Raw genomic sequence first — 23,923 nt, 5'->3', positions numbered from 1 at the left:
GGCTCCGAAAGTCTTGGCGCCTGCCGCGCTTCTTCGATTCAGCGGACATTGGATGCATGACGCCCGTCAGACCACCACTACCTCTGTCGCAAACACCAACTCCGCTCTCCACCGCCCGTCACCATGGCCATTAAGCCCATTACTGGCGTACGTTGGACCTTTGCCATAGCGCAACCGACCGCGTCCCGAGCTACAACGCTGACTTGGCTCCCTTCCAGATGCTCCGCAGAGGCCTCGTCCTCGACCTCTCCCTCGCCTTTGGTGCGTAAAAGTGCCCCAGACGCACAGCCGGCCTGTCGAACAACGTCAATCGCATGCGTTGAACCGCTTTTCGAGCCGCTCCCAAGCGCCGTCCGCGCAAGTCTTCGGCAATTTGCAGATCGGAATTACTAACAGGAGTGCCCCTACAGGCCTTGGTACCTCCATGGGCTACTTCTGGTGGTACGGTATGTAAAGACTCGTCAATTTCAGCAGCTCCCAGCTTTACAAGCAGCAAAATTGACGTTGAGGCCAGGCTACCACGTCCCCACCGTCCGTCACCGCGACGCTTTCTACACCAAGATCGAGGAGGAGCGCGCCAAGGCCCTCGGACAGAACTAGGTTCCTCGACAACTTCAGCATGGCAAAATTGGCAGCTGTAGATAAGACGGGGAGTCGCTGGATCGGGGCTCGAGATGGCTGGGTTGTAACATAGAGCAGCCCCGCCTGAAGCAAACGAGAAAGAAGGGACTTTGAACAGCCTCAAAGTGCACCAATCCATACCCACTCTTGCGCTTTCGCTTTCATCAATGTCATTTTGAACAAACTGCGTCGGTGGTGAGCCCGGTACCGCTCAACAAACCAAACCGGAATTCAAATGCAACAGCTCCTGTTGGTCTATTTCTATCATACAAGCAAACTACACAGCTGGCCATTGGGTGCAAGATTTTTCCAAGCAATCTCAGCCCAGAGGCTCTTTCTTCTATACTTCTAACACCTCACCTCTACTCCGTCTTTGCTGGCCGTCAAATACTTGACCCCCTTGTACGGCGTGACCCCAGCTCCTAGCCCCCTGCTCTTCCGATGATCCAGGTTGAGACTTTCAACCTTGACCCCACTAGCCAGCCAGCCTTTGACTTGGAAGCTCAGTGACGCACTGCTCGGCATGAGGAGCCGATTTGAGCGCCTCTTCTTCTCTGCCTTGGCATCTGGGTCGGGCGACCGCGTACGACTGACGCCGCCGCTGCCATTACCACTGCCGCCGTTGGTAGGGTCCAATGAGCCGGATTGATATCCTGCGTCTACAGCTGGGGCGGGGGAGGTGGCGCCGCCCTCGTCGTAGTCGTATCGGTTGACGCTGAGAACGTTGTCGCCAGGTCCGCCGTCCAGCTCCTCGTCCTCGTCAAGGGCACCGACAACGCTACAGCGCAGCGTTGCGCTTGCGCCCATGCCGAGTTGCAGCAACGCAGAGACATCCTTGGTAGGTAAGCGCCATTCCAGCGAGGAGTCGCCAGGTGCATATTGGACTTCGCCGCGCGAAGGCCGCATCTCGGAAAGATTTCGTACGCCGCGCGGTAGCGGGACGCGGACCACTACGTCGCTCATCTGCGGCGCTGCTGATGTGCCTGTGTTTCCACCAATGCCGAAGCCGCTTCCTGCTCGAGATCCAAGGCCCGCTGCTGGTCGCCCCGAGCTTGCAGAGATACCGCCACTGGGGCCAGACGACTTGAAGCGCGATGACAGCTGCAGACGGACTTCAAACTCCGCACCAAGTGACCCCAGACTCGTCTTGACTTCGCAGGTTGCTGGAATGTTGAGATTTGTAGCGCTACTGCTGCCAGGCTTGAGGTTGGCTTGGTGTAGGAGGTAATCCGGTCCGAGGAGGTCGACCTCGTAACCCGCGAGCACGAAGCGCCCGTCGGGCGGGACGAAGCTCATTTCCCCGGGTCGTTCGCGCCAGCGTGCAAGGCGGACGCATGGGTGGAAGACGGGAAGTGACACGACGTTTGCTATGCCGCCTGGGGCTTCGAGTCGGAGGATGAGGTCGGGTACTCCAGATACCTTGGACGTGAAGGCTATGGAGCCATTGGCAAAGGCTGACAGTGGACGGCCAGATGGTGACATGGTGACGGAGAGGGTCTCGACTAGGTCTACGTAAAGTTCGTTGCTCGTGTGGCGTACATTTGTCCGCCGCCATGGAACGGGGGAGGCGGTGGGAGAAGTTCCGGGGGGTGTGAGAGCGGAGCGACCCGAGCCAGCGAGGGAGGGCGATGAGCTTGAAGAACTCGTTAGCATCCCATGGCATAATTGCAGAACCTTTGTCATGATGTTCGAGGACGTCGGTTTTGAAAAGCATACCTAGGCAACCCCACGTTACCAAGCAGGTTCTTCATAAAGCTTGGGGCCTCAACGGCGTCCCGAAGCGCATTATTTTCCGTATTTGCTATGATGCCTGCGTCGCACATTTCCCCCAACAGCTGCGCGACAACATCGTAGTGGGCTTCAATCCTGCTCGCCAGAAGCGGCGAACCCAGGAAATCTTCTATCGCATCGGCGACTCTGTGGAGGAATTCGAGGACAAGCAGGGGCTCAGTATCGACGGAGGAGGGGGTCAAGAACAGCAAGCGGTCTTGGATGATGCTGTGGACGAGGGTCGGCGGGTTGGTCGATGGAAGGTATATCAGAGACGGTCGAGGATCTGGATGCGCGAGGTACAGAGGGAGGAGCACGCTGGCAGAGGGAGGCCGTGCGCAGAAGACGTGTTCGAGAATGAGATTGCTAGGCCATGTTAGCGGCTGATTCTTCCATGCGATATACTGCAAGCGCCATGCGCATCACGGTGGTGGGGTTGGATGCAGGACTCACTTGTGCTCATCGAAGATGTAGAGCGCTTCCACCTGGCTCATGGCTGATTCGGAGATGTCCTGGTAACAAAACCGTCCATGGGACAGCAAGAGCAGCAGGATGGCAGGCTAACGCGGCTTCGTAGGAGTTGACGGTGAGCAAAGGACAGCCACGAGGTAAGTTCTATGATTGCCCGGCCGGTAACGCGATGACGACGGACCCTGGTGGACCCACGGGAGTGGCTCGTGCCGTGTCGCACTTCGGTCGATGGTTCGCCCAAGCGTGATCGTCTTCAACACCATAGTCCATCATCGCATCTCCGACTTTTCCAAAGGCCGATTTCTTTACTCTCTATCTCTGTCTCGTTTGGTTCACAATGGCAAAAGACGAGGTCAGCCTGTCGCCGGTCGAGGCGAAAGAAAAGAAGAGGCAGGAAAAAATGGAGGCTCACGCCGATTGCTCATGGTGCAGATTTATGGGTATGTTTTATCTTCTTCTTTTCGCTTCTCTTTCTCAATGCCTGGGACGCCATCAATTTCATTCTTGATGTCTATCTCCGACTGTGTCCTCACTCCTTTTCCAAGTCACATCCACTCCATATTCCCACCACATCCACCACACTTCAACTAAAGCCCCATCTAGGAACCGGCGCCTTTGTCGGCCTTGGCGTCTACACGTACATCAAGGGCCACGAGCAGATGCACAAGGAGCTCGCCAAAGGCCGCAAGATGGCCCGCTGGGAAAGCTTCCTCCGCCGCGGAAGCATCAACACTACGGCCGTTCTTTGCCTGTCCATTGGCGCCTACAGGTGGTATGTGAAATGAGCGGGCCGAAGGACTCATCACTACTCCGCCAAAAGCTGTGGTCTCAGTTGGAGACGAATTGGACACACGGAAGCAAAATAGGGAAGAGAAAAGGGCGTCTTCTTTGTCTCCGCTCCAACGACCCTTCGCACTTCGTCTGTATTTTTCGACCACGGAGTCCGACGTCACCAGTAGCACGAAGGCCGAAACTCAATCTCCATTCAAAAAACAAACAGCAACTGCACCTTACACCAACTTCTCCACTCCGCACGACCATCAAACTCGACATCTCGGATTCGATCAAAAGCAGAAAGGGGATACAGTCGAGTCTGAACTAATCACCAAAAAAAAAGACCATCTTGTAAATTAAATTAAAGCCTCCCTGTTTTAGCAACAAACGAAAAAGACGAAAGCTCCAATTCCAAAATTCCACAACTATCTCCTCTGCTTTCCTACAACCTTGAGCCACTCAATTCAAACCGCACCGTTTTCCCATTTTCCCATGCTATCAGCCGTATCAAAAACGTCCTTTCCACGCCCCAACAGTTTGAGGCAGAAATATTGAAGTAGATTCAGAAACTCTTACCCCCCTCACCATATGTCCGTCTCGCGAGGAAGCACTTGACCAAGCTCTCGCATAGGCTGGCTGTTGGCCGCCTGGCTCCGCACGGATGGGGAAGACGGCGGGAGCAGGAGCCATTGTGCGGTCCACACGGCAAGGCAGTCGGACGACGTGCTTTCCAGATGGAACACCTTGGTGACTTTCCTGCCCATTCTTCTATTCACTCTGCAGACACTTCTCAGTTGGCGCATCTGTAAAGCGGAGACATTATACACGCGCCAACGAATTACAGCTACATAGACTTACTCCACCAAAAGCCTGTTAGACAGTCAAAGCATTCTTCCCTTTCGCCTACTGTACTGTTCCTGTACTTGGATTCACTCAAGCTGCACAGTTTACGGCAGCACACTCTGCAGCGGTGGTCAAAAGTATTTGCGTTCCATCCATCAATACAGGGGATAAGTACTTCTTCCGTCTATTATATACGAGACTCCTGGAGCCTTCGGCCCTTCCCAGCGCATGGCAACCACTCCACCCGCGAAAGAGCAGGCCAAGTGGTCAGACGCAAACGCGCACCTACTTATGTGGTAGATAAACAAATATAGTGTATGGGAATTATAGGAGAGGAAAAACAAAAGAGCCGGGACGCCAATGTGGCCGAATCTCCTGAGACACGCAATGACAGCGAGAAAGAACAACGGACGCCGTCGTCATGTTTTTTGGCAGGTGCACATCGTCCACAACGCCACACCCAGCCACGCCACGTTTCGCGTCGCTTCGCTTCAAGAAGGTTTCCCGCATTCGCTATCCAGCCACGGCTGCAAAAACGTGATCGGCAGCAGGGGTAAAAGCGACGATTTAGTTGCGAGACATTTCATATCTCTCATCTCGTAAAACTGATGAGAAGACGTGCGTGTGGTAAGAGCGACGTAGGCAGAAGGAGAAAGCGGGGCATTATGATAAGCAGCGGCTGCAGCCGTGGTGGCAGCGGATGCGGTGGTAGGACGACGGCGGCGGGAATGATGACGATGATGACGACGACGAATTAGAAAGGACTAGACAAGGTGGAAATGGCGATCACATGCGGCCGTCGGGTATCAATTCGTAGTTTCCTTCTTCCGGGAGGACAATGGCGGCGGCGATGAGGCCCGTAGCAATCATGAAGGAAAAAGCCCACGACACGGTGCACAGGATCCACGAGCTGTCGAGGCGCCAGCCGGGCGGAAAGAAGCGCTCGTCGTTGTCGTACAAGAAGGCCTGTGGAGGGGCGTTTTCGCCACCGGTCAGCCTGCTTGCTCGCTTATGTTCCCATCCACTCCCCATGCCAGTGATAAAGCCATTCTTGATGGGTTTGTGGACAACAGTTGGGGCGGGGGAGGTGGCATGGACAGGGGAGGGCAATCAGAGGTCAAACGTACCACAATGGACATGGCGGCGCACTGCACGACGCCGGCAACAATCATGAGGCCAGAGACCATCTTCCAGCCCTTGTCGCGCTTTTGCTTGCCGCCCACGATAACGACGCCGTAGCCGATGAGGGCGGCCAGCTGTATAATGACGGCGAAGCTCATGAGGAAGCCAACGCTCCGCCACCGGCTGCAAAAGCTCCAGTTGTCGCCGTGGCAGTCTTCATATTCCGGGAAGTCGCTGCAGGTGCCAGACACGCTGTCGCAGCGCTGGTGGAGACCGTAGGATATCTTGACAGGTTTCGCGTGCTTGCCATGCTGGAGAACAGATGTTAGCAAGTGTCTGAGTCGGGCACGGTTTGGTGTCGGAGATGGCGCCGCGAGATTGGACGGGAACCTACGCCTTCGACTTCGTACGCGAGCCAGTGTGGCTTCACAATGGACGCGATGGTCATTGCCGTGACTGCAAAGACGCGCAAAGAAGCGCTTCACGTTAGCGACTACATGTGGCAGAGACGAGACGGGTATGACGTCTTGGGCAATGATGCTTGGAGCCAAGCAGGGTAGCAGCGAATACGAAACTAGCAAAAGTGTAGACGGGTTTCGACTACGTACCGGCAACGGTCGCCCAAAGGGCAATGCCATAGACGATTCTCCGGGTCATTGTGTGTGGTTGGGAATTGTGGTTGAGGGCTGCGTGCGACTAGCGCTGACAGCTGTTGTATTGGTGTCGAGGCCGCGAAAGTCGGAGGAAGAGGCTGAAGGGACTGTTGGAGGATGAAGCTGGTCGGTCAAGGGCTGGAGTGAGGAAGAGGAACAAAGTCGAGCAGAGAGCAGATGTAGCAAAGAGACGAGGGATCGGGCGCTGGCGTGACCAGCAGCAGCGCCTACCTGGAGCTGGAGCTGGGGGGCCTGTCGGTACAGTAGGAGGGCGGGCGGGTGGTAGACGCAAAGACTGCAGCGGACACAGCCGAGACTCTTGTGCTCAGCAGATTTCTCGACGAGGACGAGGACGAGGGCGAGGGACTGGTGATGGTCAAGGTGCATGCGGTGCAATTGAGCGGCCGGGAGGAGGCTATTACGTCGACGGCGACGGCGACGGCGACGGGGCTCTCACCGCTGACTCGGCGTGTGACCTTGTCAATCCCACACTTTTTGTCCCTCTCCCTTGCTGAGACCAACTCTATTCGCCCCGGCCGCCCGTGAGACATTTTTCGCCCTCACGCCGCCGTTGTACAAAGCTTGACGCCGCGGCTGTGCCTGACGAGGTCGCCTGCACATCGTATTTTCCTTTTGCATCGCTCCCAACACGCATTTGTGGTATTTCCCCACCACCTCGCAACCGCACCAATGCGTTGGCCGCGCCATCAGATCTGCTTGATCGCTCGCGAATCCCGTCAATCGGAACGTCCCTCGTCCCTCTTCTTCTGCTGGTCTTACCTGCATGGTCTCTACTCTAACTTGACCTTCCGAGCTGTATAACAAAAACATTCCGGGGTACTGTTGGCGTGCGGCTCCGGGCGAGTCACAGAGCACCCAAGGTGCGTAAGGTAATGGTTGTAAAACATCATGTTCGACTGTCATTCACTACCGAAAATTCCCTCCGCCCCAGTCTGTTAGTGGCAACCAGCAGCGTGACCTGAGAAACTGGAACTTATCCAGTGCTGCGCTGAACAGCCGCTTGACTAGAACATGACCGACGGCAATAGGCCACGACAGTATAGCAAAAGCCCTTCGCATGCCTGACCCTCCATTCCCCGCATCATCCTCCTGGCCATCATGGGAACAGTCTGTCGTAATTGCCAGGTTTCTGGCCGAAAAATATTATACATTAGTGCCCGACTTGTGTCGACTTGTGTCGCGTATGATAGAAGCAAAGAAAACGTCGTCGAGTATTCATCGAGGGGTATTGTTGCCGTGAACGCCATCCATGTCGCAAATCCTCTCGTCAACCTTACCTCCTGGGATAGAAAATCTTGGTGCTCCGGATCAGGTTCGCTTTGACGAGGCGTTGAATCTCAGCGGCCACTTCCGTAGACCAAAAAGCAACACCTAGTTCCTGGCTCGTGTACCAGCTTGCTCTGTCCATGTTGCCGCTGCCCAGTACCACAAACTCCTCGTCGACAATGGTCAGCTTGAGGTGAGACTGCACCGGGTCTTCAGGCTTCGCGTCGGCAGGTGCGTCAAAGTATTTGATAGACAGGCGGCCAAGTTGAGCAGGGTTGCGAGCACCGTCCCTCTCCACGTCTTGGACTGGCGAAGCCTTGAGAAGCTTTGTATATTTCTTGACCAGCTTCTTCATCTCCCTCGAGGTCGTCGTTCCGGCAGTGCCGAGCTGCTCCAGCACCATCAACCGTTCGCTGGTCAAAATGCAAACATCGACGCCACGAGCCAGTGCAGCAAACAAGGCATCCAGGACCAGGGGACAGGTAAGATTGGGCGTTTGAACATAGACTTCGAATTGGGCTCTTTCGAAGAGCTTCTCCAAAAAGACATTCAGCGGGGTCGATGGAGGGTGTGGTGCCTTGAGTCCAGGAATTGGCTGAAACTTGGGGTTGGTGTGGTGTGGCGAAGGAAGAAAGACGGTAGGGATCTCAACTCCGATGCAGTTGGAGAGATAGGACATCCACACAGGCGTTTCCTGGACAACACTTAGGCGTCGATGGAGAGCCACCGCGGGCACATCTTCGGTGGTGTGAGAGCCAATAGCAGGGAGGCCACCGCGGTCTTGGTTCCAGAACTTGTACCAGAACTGCACAAACTGGCCGACGATTCCTCCCGACATGGCAAGACAGCCCTCGAACCAGTTCTCCCAAGAAACGTTGCAGCTTGGGAGGAATACCAGCTGTCGATCCACGATGACAAACTTGGGATGCATGACGCTAAAGGGCTTTACGAAGACGCTCTTTACTTCGAGATCCAGGCCGGCAAGCTCGCTCGGATCGGGAAGGCCAAGTTTCGTGGTCCACTCCGAGGTGGTGTAGACATGTCCGTCGACAGAGTTTGTGTGAAGTAGCTTCTGACATGCCGAGCTGGAGGAGAGGCCGATGCGCACACGAATTTTGGAAGATCCCTGGTTGTTGCGGAGAGACTTGCTGGACAGGGCCTTCAACGACTTGGCCAACTTCTCGAGTGAGGACGACTTTGCCCAGAAACACGTGACGAAGATGACTTCGAATCTGGCGTTTTCAATCCTGGAAATTGTTTGTTCAAAAATGCTTTCGCCAGTGCCGACTTGGAACGAGTGGACGTATGAAGTTGTGACAAGGCCGAAAGGGTCCTTGAGGTAGTAGTTGGGAATATCATTCTCATGCTGGGACAAGTTGGCAGTAAGAGACCGAGCCCAGTCGCCCACAAGACCAGTGAAGTTGTTGCGCTCGCTGCCGGTCAACACGTCGCCACTATCCGGGTTACGCAGGAGCGCCGGCCGGGCAGAGTTGGTGTCGTTGTCGGTGTCCTCCATGCTGCGAGCCCCTTGACACAGTTTATAACTCAGAGGCTACGGACAGGAAACTCTGCATGGGTATCCTGCATTTTACCGACATCAACTGAATAACTGAACAAAAAAGAGCAAACAGTCACGGGGAGGATATGTTTTACCGAAAACAGAACGAGCGAACGAAGAGGGAGGGAAATCAAAGCTTAAAAAGCATTCGAAACGACGCGCAACAATGCATGCGAGAGCGAGACTGCAAAATGAATGGCGCCGTGAATCGCAGGGCAGAGGGGTGGTGATGAAGTGGGACAACCCGACGGCCCTACGCGCACGCGGTGGAGTAACACGCGGACCGGACACGGACCAAGAGGGCCGTGCATTTCGGATAATATCCGGACCTTTGATCCAAAAAGTGGTGCCCGCCGTGGGTGCATGCCGTGTTGAAAGGAACACCAACACACCTTGCAACTGTGGGTGTATCCAAGGAGTATCCAGTCACCACCGCCGAGAAAGCCTAGGACCTGTCGACCGCTGCAACAGTGACGCCAAAGGAGCTACCATCCGCTGCTGCTAATCCACGCAGTACCAATTCAGCACCCACTGACTGCACCGCCGTGCCAGTGGAGGGATCAGGTCCCGTTGGATCATCCAGAATTCGACACTCTTCGGCCAAGCATTCAATCTACCATGCCAATCACGATCCTACCTCCCGCACCGCCTGCGCCGGCATATCCTCGCCCTTCAGCGGAAGAGGAAGGCGAGGAATTCGATTCCGACGGTGACATCGACATGGAAGGAACAAGCAGAGCTTCAAAACGCGCCAGAAAAGACATTGTCACTCCTGGAGAGGTTGTGACGGATGATCCGCAATGGATGAGGTAGAATCCCGCTCCTGGATACTCTGAGACCTTTCTAATTCTAGATTGCAGAGGGCACGGCACCTATGTACCTGAAGGCAGCACCGAAATCCTTTCTACCGTCGCTGGTACCGTACTCAAGACGAACAAGCTTCTTTCCATCACCCCTCTGCGCGCAAGATATATTCCGGAAATCGGTGACCTCATCGTGGGGCGGATCGTCGAAGTACAGTCGCGACGCTGGCGCGTCGACATTGCAGCACCCCAACTGGCCGGTCTTCCCTTATCAGCGATCAACCTGCCTGGAGGTATTCTCAGGAAACGAACCGCGGTAGATGAGCTCAACATCCGAACATTTTTCACCGAAGGAGATTTGCTCGTGGCCGAGGTTCAGAGCATCCATGGTGACGGGACGGCTTCGCTACACACCCGCAGCTTGAAATACGGAAAACTGCGGAATGGTTACTTCCTGTCTGTCTCGGGTACTGGTGGCGGAGGCGGCCAGCGCGGAGGAGTCGCACGGTCAAGACGCCAAGTCTTTACCCTCACAACATCGCGCGGTGGGGAGATTGACATCATTCTCGGCGTCAACGGATACATCTGGATATCGAAGCACGTGCAGCCGCCGGAAACGAATGTCAGCATCACCCGGATCGAGGAGAACGTGTCCAAGGAAGTTTACTCCAGCCAAAACGATGACATCGAGGTGGAACTTCGAAGAGAGATTGCAAGAGTCGCGGGTGTGATAAGAGCGCTGGTAGAGTCTGGAGTCAAAGTGGACGAAGAGACGGTCGTTAGGGGCTTCGAAGCTGCTGCTGAATTGGATTTCGAGGAGGCAGCCGACGGCAAGCAGGCCACCGACGGCGCGGACTATCTGGGAGGCGACAAGGGAAAGAAGATTGCGGAGATTGTCGTGGCCTCGTAGCGCATGATGAATGCCTGCTGCGTTTTCGAACAGCAGATGCCAAAGAATAACCAAAGAAGAGGATGGATCCATCGAGCACAGGACGCAGGATCCCGCGGAACCAGACGGGCACGAGATTTGCAAAACACTCAAAGATGATGGCTGGGCTTGTTTAAAGCGCTCCAGACATTCCAGGGCCGTTTGCTTTCGTGCAATAAGCCGGATGCTGGAAATGTGTGGCGCACATACTCTACGACGCGGTTTCGCCGCTAGCAAGGCCTTCTCCTGGATTCAATCTTCGTATGATACATCAGGACTAACCTCCGATCTGAAATGACATCGTCTATTCTGATCCCCTTTGATGTCTCACGGTCCCGCCGCAGACAGCCAGATCATGTTTGGTTTCTTTTCTTTCCGGGATTGCTTGTTCGCACAACGGCGCAGCTGCTTCCGCGCTTGGCCAGCTCCTCTGTACAGCAAGCCTTGTGACAGCACTCGCGCTCTTTGACTATGCATACTATGCTCACACATCACTCAGGTACACTGCCTGCCGGCAATCTGTAGATCGCTTGTCGGCATAACCACCGTCTCGGTCAAGTGTTTTCTAGATGGATCCCCGCCAACGACGTCAGTCCGTATTTGCGCCTCTCTACCCGTTCACTATCCAGTGGGAATGCATTTCTCTGCCTTGCTGTTTGAATTTCTGCCACAGGAGATACTCGGCGAAGGCCCTGCATATTGAAACAAAACCTTGACAGCTTCGGAAACCCCGTTATCTATTCACACATCCGGCTCCATGTCCTTTGTGTGAATGCTCACTGGTCATCTTCTTAGAAATCTTTGACGCTTTCCTTGTCCTGAGATGTGAGTGCGGTCGGGCTACGGTCGCGGTAAGACTTCTTTTTTGCCTTTCCCAAATTCCTGCTCTTTCGACGACTGCCATATCTGTGTCCAATCTTCTCAATACACAGCCTACATCATCAGCCTGCTTGCAGAATCCCCTCTGCGTGGTCAAATCGGATTGACCAGAAAGATTCCAGTTTGCTCGGGTTTCGAAGCAGCCTTTCCTGTGCTTTCCTGGCCAAGCAACTTCTGTCGTCCTGCGGGAAGAAGTCCACCATCCACGAACGCGTCTCAAGAAACCTCAAAGGCAAGTCACTCCCCAGTCTAGAACATTACAACGCAGATGTCTAGGCCGCCGCCTTGGTGTCACGAACCATGTACTGTTCTCTTGTGTCTGTTCTGCACGCCAGCAGCGTGTTTGAGTTGACACTCTACCTCCATTGCAAACAGAATGGCTATCAAACGTCCAAGCAATGGCAATGCGCATCTATATATGGGACAGCGCCATGCCATTTCCATCCTTCTGCGTCATATCCTTCTCCGCAAGACGAGGAGTAGCCGCAGCACGACGACTTGGGAAGCCAGACACGCTTGGCGAAGTACCAGATAGCCAGCCGACCTCATGGCGTCAAACGGAGGTACGTATGCGCCACACATGCTCCATTGCCCTCCCTCTTCCACCCACAACTTACTCTTCCCACTAACAAACCTCAGGTCCACCTCTGCATGGCTGCGACCACGCAAGCAATGGCGGTAGCAACGGTAACGACGACACCGCCGACAACTCCAACACTACCACGTCCGTAAACCCAGCAAGCCCATACGTACCCGCCAGGCCAGCGCCGCGTCCACCTGCGGCCCGCCCGTTGACCACGGCCGAGCGCGCCGATTTCAACAACTTCCAGTTTCCCCGCGAGGGCCTGAACTTCGTCGACCGAGATTTCGCGGCCCGGCTCCCTATCAACAATCAGCGTCTCCCGATCTACAGACAGCGTCCGCTTTCGGATCATCCAAGCCCTTTCGACGCATCGGCGCGCATCGGCGGCGCCCATCCTGCACCGCCTTCGACCGGACCGGGAGTAAATGGAGTGGTGGGAGGAGATGGGCAGGGGCAGGGGCAGCAGGGCGCGGCGCGCCGGCAGTCGTATGGATAAGCGCCTCTCCCTCCCTTACGTGGAATGGCGACGGCTGAGGATGTGCAAAGGCGGGCCGAGATCAGAGCCCGCGCCGACGCGATCGTGGACGCTGCTGTGGCTGGCAGGACGACAATCGATCCTGAGCGTCGTGGCGAAATAGTGACAAGGCAGCGCGAGGTAGAGGAGGGCCACCGACGCATGCAGAACGCGCAGGGGCCGTGGACCGAGGATGTGCAGAGAAGGGCTGAGATAAGAGCCCGTGCTGGCGCGATGGTGGATGCGGCTATGGCTGGGAGGACGACAATCGATTCTGGAGGTGGTCGTGAGCGAGCGAGGCAGCGCGAGGAAGAAGAGGATCGCAGGGGTCGGCAGGACGCGCAGGTGAACGGTGCTGGGGCTGGGGTGGAGGATGAGCATGCTAAGGACAAGGAGGTGTGAGAGGCTCTGGTCGCTTGGGAAGCGCCTAGTGAGATGGGGAGGGCAAGTGGCATTCAAAGAGTCATTCGTGAAACTGCCTCCAATTCGGGGCATTCGGCTCCAGGAAGGGTGTGGTTGACGGGACTCGCCGTCTCGCTGACTATTCGCAATTTGGTAGAAGTACATTCACCTCTTGAGATAGAACAAGCTTGACATCAATGACAGTCCTGAACTTCTCGGTCTCGAGCCATGATCATGAGCAGCTTTTGGAGATACCATATGCATAAACAGATACCGCAGATGTGGATTAGCCCGACGCCCAATGTGATTCGAGATCTGCTGATGAGAAAAGCCGTTTTTTTCCAGCCTCCAACCATTTCCGAACTGCCGTACTCCCAATCCATCCTGGGAAAAAAGGCATAAGCCACTTTTGGCAACCTTTGAAAATTACCCGTCCAACACTCAAGCTGTCTTTTTGACCGACGCAATCCAGTAGAGCCCCAATATGTTGTGGAGAATAGGAATCTAATTGGGTCCCCCATTGCAGCCAATTTTTAGCGGTCGAAAATTTTTGAACCTTGAACACTCGTCAGCTTTTACGTGTAGGGTACTACACGGTCGCAATCCTGACCTGTAATCTGAAAGAGCCTTGTGAAAAAGTGACCATGACTTTTCTTCCCTCGATTCTGATATGCCTTCTCCTGCCTCCACCATTGCATAATTTTATCGAGTGGCCTTTCATGTCCCTAGGCGTGTTGTTTGACTCGAAAGAGCATCAAAAGAATGGATGTTGTGTCTTGGCTCGGAATCCTTCGCGAAATCCAAGGCTGGGGATTTTCAGTCGTCTGTGAGGTCCACGGTGTCGATCGGACCACCAGAAACCCTTCTGCGCTTCGCCGGTCGGACCTCAGTGACAGCAAGCTCATCACCATCTTCCCACTGGCTGCGATACCATGGCTCCCAACGGGTTTGTTCAGTCTCGCTGCTGGCCTCGTGCTTCACGACCTTGGCCGTTTCCAACTGTTCCTGTGTTGAAGTCAGCGTGAGATATACTCGGTGTCGTCAAGAGAGTTCACTCGCCTTCTGTCGGCGGATCACCTCCTTCATTTCTTCAGGAGTGAGGTCCTCTATCGGTCGCTCTTCCAAGGGAACAGGCTCAGGGGTTCGAGGAATCAACCCCATGGACTTCAGTGCCTCTGTCGACCTATAGCGGAAAGTGTAGGTGGCAAAAGGCTTGGAGTCACTTTCGACATGCCAACGTGATCGTGGGCCTGTCATGACTACCTCGCCGATAGCCAGCGCCTCGCCAAACCTATAAATCAGATGTTAGAATGGAACCATTGAGACTAGGAAAGAAGCCGAATGTACTTTACGTGATGTGAAATCGAGCGACCTTTGAGAGCTTTCTCGGAGACCTCTGGAATTTGCTTCAATTCCTTGGATGTGTAGCTCTCCGATGTGTCGCCCTCCTCCTGCAGCGCATATTCAAAACATGCTTTGATCCTCCAGTATATGAGCTGAATCTCTCCCAAAGCATCAACAGCTTTTTGCTGCTCACTATCAAGCGCTTCTTCCTCTTCGTCTGGTTAAGGGGGGAGCATCAATTAGCCTTGTCCAAGTGTAGATCTGATTGAGCGCACAGTACTCACTGATGATGAGGTTTGAAAACATCATTGGTCGAATAAATCGCTTCCCGCCTTGGGAGTATCGTATCGCTGAAACCCAGTGAGGGTGTTGGACGTAGTTGTCCTCTTTTTCCAGAGAGAGGCCGTCAACGCGATTTCCGTCAAAGTAGACCTCGCAATACAGGTCAAAGTCCTTGTACGCAAATTCGTGGTCGAAATTGAATGCAATTGTGAAGTTTTCACCAGGCTGAGCCACAACATACTTGATGGCGGTCCCTGGCGGTCCTTCCTGTCCCGCATCAACGTACTCTTCCAGGCGCTGATCTTTCACCTCGATGTGGACATCTAAGCCGTCCATGACATGCTGTTGTTTCCTGGTGAGTTCGGGGCCTCGGAGTCTCTGGGGAGCGGGCTCGTCTGCCGCTGCGTCGACCGGCGGTGAGAGCATTGCAGATGGGGTTGGTGAGAAGCAACTCCTTCGTTTGGTGGCCGAGTTGATTCGCGATCGTGACCTTGGTTTGAGCGTTGGGTATTCAGCTCCACCTCACGAGATTGTGTTGTAGTGGATGGGCTGACGTGGTGAGACGTGTCAGAAGTGCAGCGAGCTCAAAGTGCCGCACGCGATCCCAGTAGTCCACTGATTGAGGTGAGGTGAGTAGGGTTGTGCAGATCAAAGTCGGATGCAAGTGGGTAGATGACTGAACACGATGAGAGCGTTGTTCAGTGATGGTGATGGTGTGGTGTAGACCTTCCAACTTTTTGGGTTGGGGTGTCGAGTTGAGCTTTTGTGTAGAAGCCTTGAAGGTGCTAGGTGATGGCTTGGGCCGGAGCTGCTGAAATTTCTAGGTCAGTCTGGGCTAGGCGCCATTCACCTGGGTCGTGAGGACAGATCCTGAAGTCAGGTGGAAGGAAGTGGTTGGTCAGTCGTGGGAAGGAGCTCGCCCGAGGCCTTGGATTTTCTGCAGGTGCCGACGCAGCGTCACAAACGTTCAACGGTTCATCCAGACGACTTGACCTAATCCTCACGTGCCACTTTTGCACTGCGTTGGGTTTTCTTGCCGACGATGCCAACCACGCATTTTCTCCAAGTTCTCCAAGCCGCAAAGCCTATGATCTGGCTGAGCATCTTCCAAAAAAATACCCTCGTTTTGAGCCGAGCGCAGGCCCTAGTTTCTTGTGCTCTTCCCAAACTCACTGCAGCAGGTAACTCCAAGACAACACACATTTCAGCCTTGCCGGATCAGTGGTCTAGTGGCGGAAACGCTGACACTATGTCATGATGAGGCCCTGTGGGAAATACATGTAGGCAGAGTTTCCCAAAAAGCCGACACTAAAGATGTTGCGAAACCCTGCATTTGAGAATGATGCGCTAACGCATACAGGCAATTCCAGCATCTTGCGGGCGCGGTACTTAGACCTCCCGTTTGACCGCGAAACATCACGACCCCAACCAATGCCAACGCCATTCCTCAACCGGAACTGGAGTCAGAAGCGCAAACGAAGAAGCAGAATCCACTGGTCACTTCCAGGAATGCCTGGGCCGTACTCATTCGCTACCGAGCTTTCCCGGGCCATCACCTTGCCGTCGTAGAGCCAGAGAGAAGCGATCGATGCGCGCGATGCGGTCAAGCACCAACGTCGAAAGGCGAATGACGGTCTCTCGAGAAAACGTACGATTGCGGTGGTTGTAGGAGCAGAGCAAAGCACGTTGCATGCCACCCTGCTGGCCGCAGATAATGAGGGTCGTTGGTGGTCTTCTCGCGCGAAAAGGAGTCGCCTTCATGGTAAAAGTATCGATGAGGGTAAAGAGGCGCATACCATACTGGTCTGGGCCGTTTTTTCCTGCAGTTTCGCCTTTACCACGCTCAAGAGAACCCCACCTTGGCCGCCCGAGGTCGTCGAAATCCAGGCTGCTTCCGTTCTTGTCCCACTTGAGTCGACCCTGGTTGAATCCAAACAGATAACTCTCCACGATTCCCAAGTCGATGCGTCCTTCGACACCGACAAGTCTGGCCTGCGTTGACCAGAATTTGCCTCCGTAAATGTTGAGAAGCATCGCAGGGGCAGCAAGAACCACGGCGACGGACACAGCTAGCGTGATGCTGCCGATGACGAGGTACAAGACGGTGGTGACGAATGCTGCTGAGGACTTGTATTCGCCGTACCCGTATATATCGCTGTCTATCAGAGCTTTCATCGAGATGGCACCCATGACAGTGAAGGCGATTCCAATAGGTGAGTAGATCGGGACGCCGCGCAAGAGAATTTTGGCGAACTTGCGCATCAACGTCTGCCTCTTGAAAAAGGCTGGAGGCTGCATCGCATCCCATTCGATTGTCGCGCCATACGCACCGTCTAGACTCACTGTCTCATCTTCAAGGATTTCACCGACTTGGGCAATGGGCTCGATGTCCCAAAGCCGGGCAGACCATTTGTCACGGATGTGGAACCACTCCGCATCGGGGTTTGGAGGGAGCATGCATACCATGCGCTCGAGAAGTCTGTCGCTATCATTTGAGAGGGAGAGCCGAGCGAATGCTTCAAAGGCCGAGTCTTTCTTATTTACTTTTGGCCTCCGACGCAGCAAGCCCTTTATTGAGTTCAGCAAAGATTTCTTGAAGGGTATCATTCAGTGTACTCACCATCAACGCATATGCCATGTCTCCTCCGGTACGTTGGTCTGTGTGGCGACTCTGAAAGCACTCAAGTCCAATACTCAACAGCTCCAGCGGCGTCAGGTGGATTGAGGACTCGTAGTGGTCCATGAGCTGCCGCACCAGTTTCGCATCCTTCCAGGCGCGAGACGCAAAGTTGCGCTTGGCCAGCAGCTCCGGACGCTCATCACCGCCAATGGTGTAGATGCTGACCTTTGGCTCGGGCAATAGCAAAATTTCCGGCAGCGTCCACAGTCGCGTTCCCCATTCGTGGAGCCAAGCGTCTCGTGTGTGGGGCGTCGCTGGCGCGTTCTCTTCCTCGACCGAAGGCCCAAGCACGATGATCATGGAGTGACATGCGCGGACAATGTCACAGATGCGCCATACGTCGCTGATGTCTCCATCCGGGCCATCGCTCTGCAGGCACTCAAAGTCCAGCCAAAACGCCGCAACGCCAGCTTTGCGTGCGGCCCGAACACCGTAGCTCTGGAGAGTCTTCCTGTCCTGCGGTGCGATTTCCCGGTAGTACTGGCGTTGCTCTTCCGTAATATTCCAGTCCGCAGCCTCGTTGTCTGTGGCGACGAAGAACTGCTTGCGCGTGTAGGAGACGAAAACGTAGTTGGTGCTGGCGCCTGGCCCACTTTCCTCGATCCAGTCGGCCACCAGTCGCGTCTCCCACTCCGGACCTCCGCAGGCAATATCGTCTTCTGAATTCAGGAAGCAGAGAAAGCGTGGTCCGATATGACGCGCTGGCAGGTCGTCGTAATCGGCATCAATATCGTTTGTGTCAACTGATCGCCGTCCCAGCGAGGGATATCTGTACAAGGCACCATCCAACTCGATGTCGTTTTCGGCTTGCCCATAGATTCCTAGCAGCGAGTCGTGTTCTTCCCCATCGCTCTCATTTCCCTTGCCCTTCTTTTCCGACGCTCCAGTATCGGAAAACTCGTGGTAGCGGATCGGATCGTACTCTCCATTGTACCGGACATCTCCTTCAAGGTTTTTTGGAACGTATAGCTGCCGTTACCGTAAGTCGAAACGCTTCATTTCCTCGGAACGGCGAGACTCACCAAAAACAGCATTGCGAAGCAAGAGGGAAGCCATCTGAGAAACAACTGTGTCCTAGCTGCAGCGCTCTGCTGTTTATCCAAATCAGGGTCAAGCGTCGACTCGTACGTCCAGTAAAGCAGCTGGATGAGCCACGGAGTCTTGACCTTCGGCTTGCCAATGCGCTGCCAGGGCACCGCTGGCCCGCCGCTCTTCCCCAGCTCTTCAAAGCTTTGCACAGACACCTTGCTTATCCTGCCGTCAGACGGTCGCAAGTACCACTCGTCGTGGTCGTCGACCGGGATCTCTTGCCGTCTGCCGTAGCCATCGTAGTGCACCGTGTAGTCGGACTTGCCTGAAAACTCGGACGGATCCGATTTTTGGCTCTCGATGGGCAACTTTGCGGGATCCATGGCTCAGGATGATTTCTATGAAATCAAGACGAACAAAGCGAGGGTTGGGCAGCCTCTCTAGAAGTCCGCCCGCGAGCCGGTCTGTTGGCCCCCAGTTTCAGGCGTCTTTTGTGGCATGCGAATGTTCTCGCCCCCAAAGGACGCCATGGAATTCTACTCGTCGGCTGCCTCGGAGGGTTGTCACACGGCGTCAGTCATACGACTGACGCATCTGCGAGCTATTCAGCCTTACCAGGGGCGATGGGTCTGGATCCAGCGCTGCCAAGAAGAGACAGGATGCCAGAATGTGGAAGACTTCGACAGAGAGCTGGACTTCTGAAAGGATATTATCACACTTCCGGACAAAAAGGCAGTGCAGTTGCCTACAGTCGTTGATATAAGGATTGCTCAATGTCACATTGCGCGCCGCACAAATCTGTGACACCAAGAATATTACCCCTCGTTAGGCTGAAAGGACGCAACGAGGCTGTTGGAGGACAGAAAAGCAATGTGACTTCAAACAATCTACTGTTAAAGCTCCGCCCAGAGGAAAGAGAGCACGAAGGCTGCAAGCTGCAAGATGAACTGACAAATTAGGTAAAGACAAACCACGAGAAGGCAACAAGGCGAAGTCCTGAAGTCTTGCAGTGGACGGCGGTGGAAGGACTGGAGGAATTTTAGGAATGCAACCTATGAGGGCCCCGGTCTTCGTTCTCTGACAGAAACCTCCACCTCTTGTCGCATGTGGACAATGAAAACAACCTAGACGGAGCATTCTCGGCGTCAAGTCTGACTGACGGAAACCATAGTTGGCAACAACAGAAGAAGCATGTCCAAGTAGAGGACGCCTTGGCAGATGGAAAGAGTCGCCACCGTTCCACCACGGTCTTCACACAACTCCAGTCCTTTCATCCCCAGGCAAAAGCCGATGGTGGCAACGTGGAGCCAAAAAGAAGGGGCCATGCTGAATCCCGCAGCCACGAGGGTAGTCAAATACACGGATAAGGATAGAAGGGTCCATATCAATGTGAAAATTATGACTCCTGTGGCGATACGATCTGCGGCGGGTTTGAGCCACCTCGGAAGGTTTGCATTCGCGTCGTCAAGCTCGAAGTTCTGCTGAGGGACTCCCGGTTTCTGGTTGTAGCTTGGAGGTGGAGTCTGTATTGAAGAGTCGGACTGCGCAGCGGGCTGCTGGGAAGCATCCAGATCCTGGTCTACTGAGGAGGATGCGGGGGAAGTCGCTTTTTGAGCTTCGTTGTAAAATGTGTCTTCCGCTAGTGTGAGCATCGATTCCACGTCGTCTTTGCGGGCACCCCGAAAGATCCGAAGGCGGTAGCGTGAAGACATGTCGTTGCTGGGGCCGGAATCTTATGAGTGCCCTTTTGCAGTCTTCAGTGCGAGCTTTTCTTTGGTGCGGGTGGCCAGGTTTGTTTCCAGTTATGAGTGCTCTCTTTATTGTGACATTTCCCGTGGTACGGAGGGTTGTTTTACTGTTATCTGATAGGGCGGTGGTGAAGTAAAATGTGAGGTCGCTCGATGTATGAGAGCGCAGTTTGGCGGGCCGTAGGTACTTCTCCTGGGTGCTGGATCTTCCGTGGTTGAGGTGGTCGGTGGTTGAGCGTCGTGGCTTCCTTCCGTCGTTTACTTGGGCTGCTGACGCGTAGCTGTGGTCCTCTGGAGTGAATGGAATCGGACCAGGGATTCGATCGAGGACACGGTCGTATTTAAAATGGTTGGGCTGCTCTCAAGACTGGACTTAAGGGATAGTTGTTGTATCCTTGGAGTCGTTTTCGACCAACGGTGCGACAGGGTCTCGCTTCGTTCATCGGTAATCACTGCAGAAACTTCCAACCTTCTCTTGCATGCCGTCGACATCCTCGCTTTCTCGCTCCTACTTTCGTTCTCGCTCCCTTTCTTGAACCGTTGGCTGCCATCGCCACAAAGCGCTTGACTTTCTCTGCAAACTTTAGACTCGGATTTGGTCCATCTTGCTCGCGAGGGAGTAGAAGAACTCTGGTACTGTTCGAGGCACGTCATTCCCCTAGTCACCTGTCATGAATGGGCTATCTGCAGTGGTGGACGATAACTCCTAAGGCGCAACTGTGGCAGCGAATAACTGCTCCCTAGATGCAGTCACTTTTGAAAGATGTGCTGACGATGATACAGCATCGAGGGAGTAGAAGAAATGTGCCACGCTACACTCGTAGCCAACTCTTTAGTTATTGTGATTGTTTGCTGAGACATTACAGGCTGAACTGCTCTCGATCTCAGATATCAAGATCAGAATATTACGAGACCACTTATGGAAATTCTTGAACGCCAACTTCATGCAGACTACCTCCGAGCAGTGGGCGTGCTGGTAGGAGCCGACGTCGACGTCGAAGTACCGCCCTGACCCTTCTTCTGCACAACGGCTCGGACAATCTGACCAGCGGTGTTGAAGACAATATCCACCAGAGCATTAAGTGGTGAGTACGAGTAAGTCTTTTGAACTGCGCCGCCCTGCAGCACCTTCTGCTCTCCAGTGTACGTCATGTTTTGGAGGTAGTTTCCGACAATTGTGCTAGTAGTTTGGCCAGCAACGCCAGCCACTTCTTGGACAATATTTCCAAGATTGTCGATGAGGAACGAAAGTTTGCTGTCGCCGCGAGTGATGGATCCCAGGAGGCCCTCGACCTCGCCCACAACGTCATCCAGGAGCGAGGTTACGTTGTTCAGCGTGTTAATGAGGAGAGGATTTAGATCCAAAGAATCGAAGACCCGGTTGACGACATCAACGAGATGGCCTAGACGGACCACCAACTCCAGCTCGGCATCCACATCGGCGATGGTGATGTTCACTTTGTCGACACTGACGGCGACGCCTGCGTTGATGGAGACAATTTTTGCAACATTCGCATTGAGATTGATGTCGGCGCGAAGGTTGTCCACGTCCAGTTCTATCTTTCCGACGTGGAGTTCCGGAACTTTGAGAACGACATCCGGGACAGTGCTGTTGGAAGTCGGAGTCCTGGTCGGCCGGGCCGAAGTGGTGGTGTTGGAGGTTGGTGAGCCGGTCGGGTATGTGGACGTGACCGAAGCCGAAACTGATGGCGGAGTCGTAAAGGTGCCGGTTGGTGTTTGAGAGGATGCAAGAGCAACGAGGAAGCAAAGGACCAAGACGATTTTCGACAACATGGCGGCGGCGGGTGAGCCATCTTGGAGGGCGACCGCATCGTCGACCCATATAACAATAATGAAGCCCTTGTCCGGGCTCGAGGCCGGCGAAGCCAAACTGGATTTCGTCGAAATGCGAGAGTGCCGTCAGGGACAGCCCGGTCCAGCCTGTGTCGGGCACCCCGGCTCGCCCCGGCGCGCAGTGCCCAACTTGAACGTCACCCGGTCAATCATGCCTTTAATTCGACCGCTGCCAACACTCTCCACCTGCGGCCATTGATCCGCTCACCCTCTGCATGGATTCAATAAGGCCCCCTTGGCTATACAGGAATCTTGGTCACGAAGCTCATCATCAGTCATGATCCCCGGCAACCAGCTAAGCGATGTCGTATCTAACCACCGCCGTCCCCTCTCCTTGATCGGTGGACGACAGCTCCTGCGAAGCGCTGTGTCTGAGCCGGCAACATGAAATCTTCTCTTTTACTGCTTCCAATCTTCACTCTGCTGGCATGCGCTCAGGATGGCTATATCGGCTACCGTCTTGAGGAAAGAGGCAGTCCCGAAGACGTCCTCTACGAGACGGCGAATACCAACACCAACATCTCGGCGACAGATCCTCCGCCCGACGTGTTCTTGAATGCCTCTGTTTCGGTTCGAGAAATCGATATAGAAGTCGATAATATTTCGGCAAAGGTTGCGCCTCTTGTCCTGGAGAAAATGCAGAGATTAAGTTTGGTCTACAGGTCAACCTGGACGCGCAAGTGCTCAATCTGCTCGAACTCAACGCCGGCGTCACCGCATCCATCGACCGCGTTTTTCTTACCATCCAGGATGTGAGAGCTAGAGTCATGCTCGAAGCCCGTCTGACGCGAGTCGTTGAAATGGTGAACTCCATTCTCGATTCCATCGACCTGAACCCCATCATCGCAACGCTGGGCGAAGATTTGGGCGATCTGGTGAACCACACAGTCGGAGGCTTGACTGGGTCCTCTTCCGACTCATCTTCGTCCTCTGGCACCAACAACCTGACCGCACGCGGCCTGGAGTCTTCATATAATCTCGTGCACAACATCTTGTACAGCGTCAACGACTACAGCGGCAACAAGCACACGAACCGCATCCTGGCCCAAGACGGCACCATTGTCGACCAGTCGCTCGACAATAACGGCAACCCCACCGGCCACAAAGTCGTCGGTAGCTACGACCGCGACATGCAGTACAACGGCTTCAACATCACCACGAATCGCAACGGCCAGGTCGTCAACGAGCTCGAATACGTCTATGCGCCGTTCCCGGGCCTCACAGCTATCAGCGCCATTTTCGTCAGCGAGACAGGTCGGGTATTGGGCACGCAGGTGCTGAGCGAGTCCCGCGCGGGCGGAACGAGTACGATCAGTGACGATTCGGGAAACGCAAAGTAAATGTTTATCCTTCGAGCATGAAATAGTCTTCAGTAATGAAATTTCCTTTCATGACCGCAATCGACAAGACAGTAAAAAGACGGCAGCGTCCAGAAAGCATCCGAGCCGTCTAGAGCAATTGGGTGAGGAGCATTCGAATTCGAGCCCTCAGAAACCACAAGGATCGGGAGCATTCGACCACCACCTCGCGTAGAGTTCCTGCCCCGAGAATTGACGCTATCTCTTCCTCATGCAACATCGCACTCACTGGCAATATACAGCGTTCATGCACTTGGCACCAACAATGCGGTCTATTCCATCGATGCATCAGCATGCCTTGGGCTTCAACCAGGCTGCAGATCGGCAATGTTGTAATAGCAAAAGCCTTAGTTCGTCGCTATCGATATGTTCATGCAAAGATCGGCATGCATTTTTGAAATGCCATGGTGCGCGAAAGCG

At 54.4% G+C, this 23,923-nt stretch overlaps 12 protein-coding genes across 12 annotated transcripts; 4 read left to right on the top strand and 8 right to left on the bottom strand.

Annotated features, from left to right (window-relative positions):
- Nucleotides 1-123: 123 nt before the first annotated feature.
- On the top strand, nt 124-600 carry J3D65DRAFT_665001 (cytochrome c oxidase family protein-like protein; the record flags this gene model as incomplete). The annotated part of the gene is made up of 4 exons (XM_066802807.1): nt 124-147; nt 219-261; nt 411-446; nt 515-600. The coding sequence occupies 4 exons, from the start codon at nt 124-126 to the stop codon at nt 598-600; spliced, it is 189 nt and encodes a 62-aa protein (XP_066658942.1).
- A 190-nt stretch (nt 601-790) lies between these two features.
- Nucleotides 791-3,105, bottom strand: J3D65DRAFT_614500 (Adaptor complexes medium subunit family-domain-containing protein). The gene is made up of 3 exons (XM_066799217.1): nt 2,845-3,105; nt 2,338-2,757; nt 791-2,254 (listed from the first exon to the last, which is right to left on the bottom strand). The coding sequence occupies exons 1-3, from the start codon at nt 2,883-2,885 to the stop codon at nt 970-972; spliced, it is 1,746 nt and encodes a 581-aa protein (XP_066658941.1). The 5' UTR covers nt 2,886-3,105; the 3' UTR covers nt 791-969.
- Nucleotides 3,106-3,199: 94 nt separating this feature from the next.
- Nucleotides 3,200-3,647, top strand: J3D65DRAFT_664999 (uncharacterized protein; the record flags this gene model as incomplete). The annotated part of the gene is made up of 2 exons (XM_066802806.1): nt 3,200-3,302; nt 3,466-3,647. The coding sequence occupies 2 exons, from the start codon at nt 3,200-3,202 to the stop codon at nt 3,645-3,647; spliced, it is 285 nt and encodes a 94-aa protein (XP_066658940.1).
- A 1,526-nt stretch (nt 3,648-5,173) lies between these two features.
- On the bottom strand, nt 5,174-6,369 carry J3D65DRAFT_223314 (uncharacterized protein). Its single transcript, XM_066794612.1, has 4 exons — nt 6,210-6,369; nt 5,996-6,057; nt 5,607-5,912; nt 5,174-5,445 (listed from the first exon to the last, which is right to left on the bottom strand). Exons 1-4 carry the CDS (start codon nt 6,256-6,258, stop codon nt 5,266-5,268), a joined length of 597 nt encoding a protein of 198 aa, XP_066658939.1. The 5' UTR covers nt 6,259-6,369; the 3' UTR covers nt 5,174-5,265.
- Nucleotides 6,370-7,152: 783 nt separating this feature from the next.
- J3D65DRAFT_614491 (uncharacterized protein) lies at nt 7,153-9,344 on the bottom strand. Its single transcript, XM_066799216.1, has 2 exons — nt 9,195-9,344; nt 7,153-9,122 (listed from the first exon to the last, which is right to left on the bottom strand). The coding sequence occupies exon 2, from the start codon at nt 9,055-9,057 to the stop codon at nt 7,549-7,551; it is 1,509 nt and encodes a 502-aa protein (XP_066658938.1). The 5' UTR covers nt 9,058-9,122; nt 9,195-9,344; the 3' UTR covers nt 7,153-7,548.
- Nucleotides 9,345-9,633: 289 nt separating this feature from the next.
- On the top strand, nt 9,634-10,985 carry J3D65DRAFT_223219 (exosome complex exonuclease Rrp4). The gene is made up of 2 exons (XM_066794611.1): nt 9,634-9,908; nt 9,960-10,985. The coding sequence occupies exons 1-2, from the start codon at nt 9,718-9,720 to the stop codon at nt 10,810-10,812; spliced, it is 1,044 nt and encodes a 347-aa protein (XP_066658937.1). The 5' UTR covers nt 9,634-9,717; the 3' UTR covers nt 10,813-10,985.
- Nucleotides 10,986-12,301: 1,316 nt separating this feature from the next.
- J3D65DRAFT_614485 (uncharacterized protein) lies at nt 12,302-13,420 on the bottom strand. The gene has a single exon (XM_066799215.1). The coding sequence runs from the start codon at nt 13,259-13,261 to the stop codon at nt 12,641-12,643; it is 621 nt and encodes a 206-aa protein (XP_066658936.1). The 5' UTR covers nt 13,262-13,420; the 3' UTR covers nt 12,302-12,640.
- Nucleotides 13,421-13,785: 365 nt separating this feature from the next.
- On the bottom strand, nt 13,786-15,260 carry J3D65DRAFT_690887 (uncharacterized protein; the record flags this gene model as incomplete). The annotated part of the gene is made up of 4 exons (XM_066803913.1): nt 13,786-14,213; nt 14,286-14,499; nt 14,556-14,769; nt 14,837-15,260. 4 exons carry the CDS (start codon nt 15,258-15,260, stop codon nt 14,025-14,027), a joined length of 1,041 nt encoding a protein of 346 aa, XP_066658935.1. The 3' UTR covers nt 13,786-14,024.
- A 1,098-nt stretch (nt 15,261-16,358) lies between these two features.
- On the bottom strand, nt 16,359-18,926 carry J3D65DRAFT_664993 (uncharacterized protein; the record flags this gene model as incomplete). Its single annotated transcript, XM_066802805.1, has 3 exons — nt 16,359-17,402; nt 17,455-18,483; nt 18,537-18,926. 3 exons carry the CDS (start codon nt 18,924-18,926, stop codon nt 16,359-16,361), a joined length of 2,463 nt encoding a protein of 820 aa, XP_066658934.1.
- A 446-nt stretch (nt 18,927-19,372) lies between these two features.
- On the bottom strand, nt 19,373-20,538 carry J3D65DRAFT_614478 (uncharacterized protein). The gene has a single exon (XM_066799214.1). The coding sequence runs from the start codon at nt 20,253-20,255 to the stop codon at nt 19,689-19,691; it is 567 nt and encodes a 188-aa protein (XP_066658933.1). The 5' UTR covers nt 20,256-20,538; the 3' UTR covers nt 19,373-19,688.
- Nucleotides 20,539-21,233: 695 nt separating this feature from the next.
- On the bottom strand, nt 21,234-22,322 carry J3D65DRAFT_222938 (uncharacterized protein). The gene has a single exon (XM_066794608.1). It carries the CDS (start codon nt 22,083-22,085, stop codon nt 21,243-21,245), a length of 843 nt encoding a protein of 280 aa, XP_066658932.1. The 5' UTR covers nt 22,086-22,322; the 3' UTR covers nt 21,234-21,242.
- J3D65DRAFT_674464 (uncharacterized protein) lies at nt 22,177-23,505 on the top strand. The gene is made up of 2 exons (XM_066803552.1): nt 22,177-22,757; nt 22,808-23,505. The coding sequence occupies exons 1-2, from the start codon at nt 22,530-22,532 to the stop codon at nt 23,483-23,485; spliced, it is 906 nt and encodes a 301-aa protein (XP_066658931.1). The 5' UTR covers nt 22,177-22,529; the 3' UTR covers nt 23,486-23,505.
- Nucleotides 23,506-23,923: the final 418 nt, after the last annotated feature.

This window comes from Phyllosticta citribraziliensis (genome assembly GCF_038025025.1).
Source record: "Phyllosticta citribraziliensis strain CPC 17464 chromosome Unknown J3D65scaffold_2, whole genome shotgun sequence".
NCBI classification, from domain to species: Eukaryota; Fungi; Ascomycota; class Dothideomycetes; order Botryosphaeriales; family Phyllostictaceae; genus Phyllosticta; species Phyllosticta citribraziliensis.
This window is presented reverse-complemented; position numbering and strand designations above follow the sequence as displayed.

Coding starts and splice junctions, on each gene's coding strand:
- J3D65DRAFT_614500 (XM_066799217.1), bottom strand. CDS start 2,885: ATGAGCCAGGTGGAAGCGCTCTACATCTTCGATGAGCACAA. Junction 2,758..2,844: donor TACATCTTCGATGAGCACAA/GTGAGTCCTGCA, acceptor AACATGGCCTAG/CAATCTCATTCTCGAACACG. Junction 2,255..2,337: donor GGTAACGTGGGGTTGCCTAG/GTATGCTTTTCA, acceptor GAGTTCTTCAAG/CTCATCGCCCTCCCTCGCTG.
- J3D65DRAFT_223314 (XM_066794612.1), bottom strand. CDS start 6,258: ATGACCCGGAGAATCGTCTATGGCATTGCCCTTTGGGCGACCGTTGCC. Junction 6,058..6,209: donor CCTTTGGGCGACCGTTGCCG/GTACGTAGTCGA, acceptor GCGTCTTTGCAG/TCACGGCAATGACCATCGCG. Junction 5,913..5,995: donor TCGCGTACGAAGTCGAAGGC/GTAGGTTCCCGT, acceptor TCTGTTCTCCAG/CATGGCAAGCACGCGAAACC.
- J3D65DRAFT_614491 (XM_066799216.1), bottom strand. CDS start 9,057: ATGGAGGACACCGACAACGACACCAACTCTGCCCGGCCGGCGCTCCTG.
- J3D65DRAFT_223219 (XM_066794611.1), top strand. CDS start 9,718: ATGCCAATCACGATCCTACCTCCCGCACCGCCTGCGCCGGCATATCCT. Junction 9,909..9,959: donor GATGATCCGCAATGGATGAG/GTAGAATCCCGC, acceptor TCTAGATTGCAG/AGGGCACGGCACCTATGTAC.
- J3D65DRAFT_614485 (XM_066799215.1), bottom strand. CDS start 13,261: ATGCCACTTGCCCTCCCCATCTCACTAGGCGCTTCCCAAGCGACCAGA.
- J3D65DRAFT_614478 (XM_066799214.1), bottom strand. CDS start 20,255: ATGTCTTCACGCTACCGCCTTCGGATCTTTCGGGGTGCCCGCAAAGAC.
- J3D65DRAFT_222938 (XM_066794608.1), bottom strand. CDS start 22,085: ATGTTGTCGAAAATCGTCTTGGTCCTTTGCTTCCTCGTTGCTCTTGCA.
- J3D65DRAFT_674464 (XM_066803552.1), top strand. CDS start 22,530: ATGAAATCTTCTCTTTTACTGCTTCCAATCTTCACTCTGCTGGCATGC. Junction 22,758..22,807: donor TCGATAATATTTCGGCAAAG/GTTGCGCCTCTT, acceptor TTTGGTCTACAG/GTCAACCTGGACGCGCAAGT.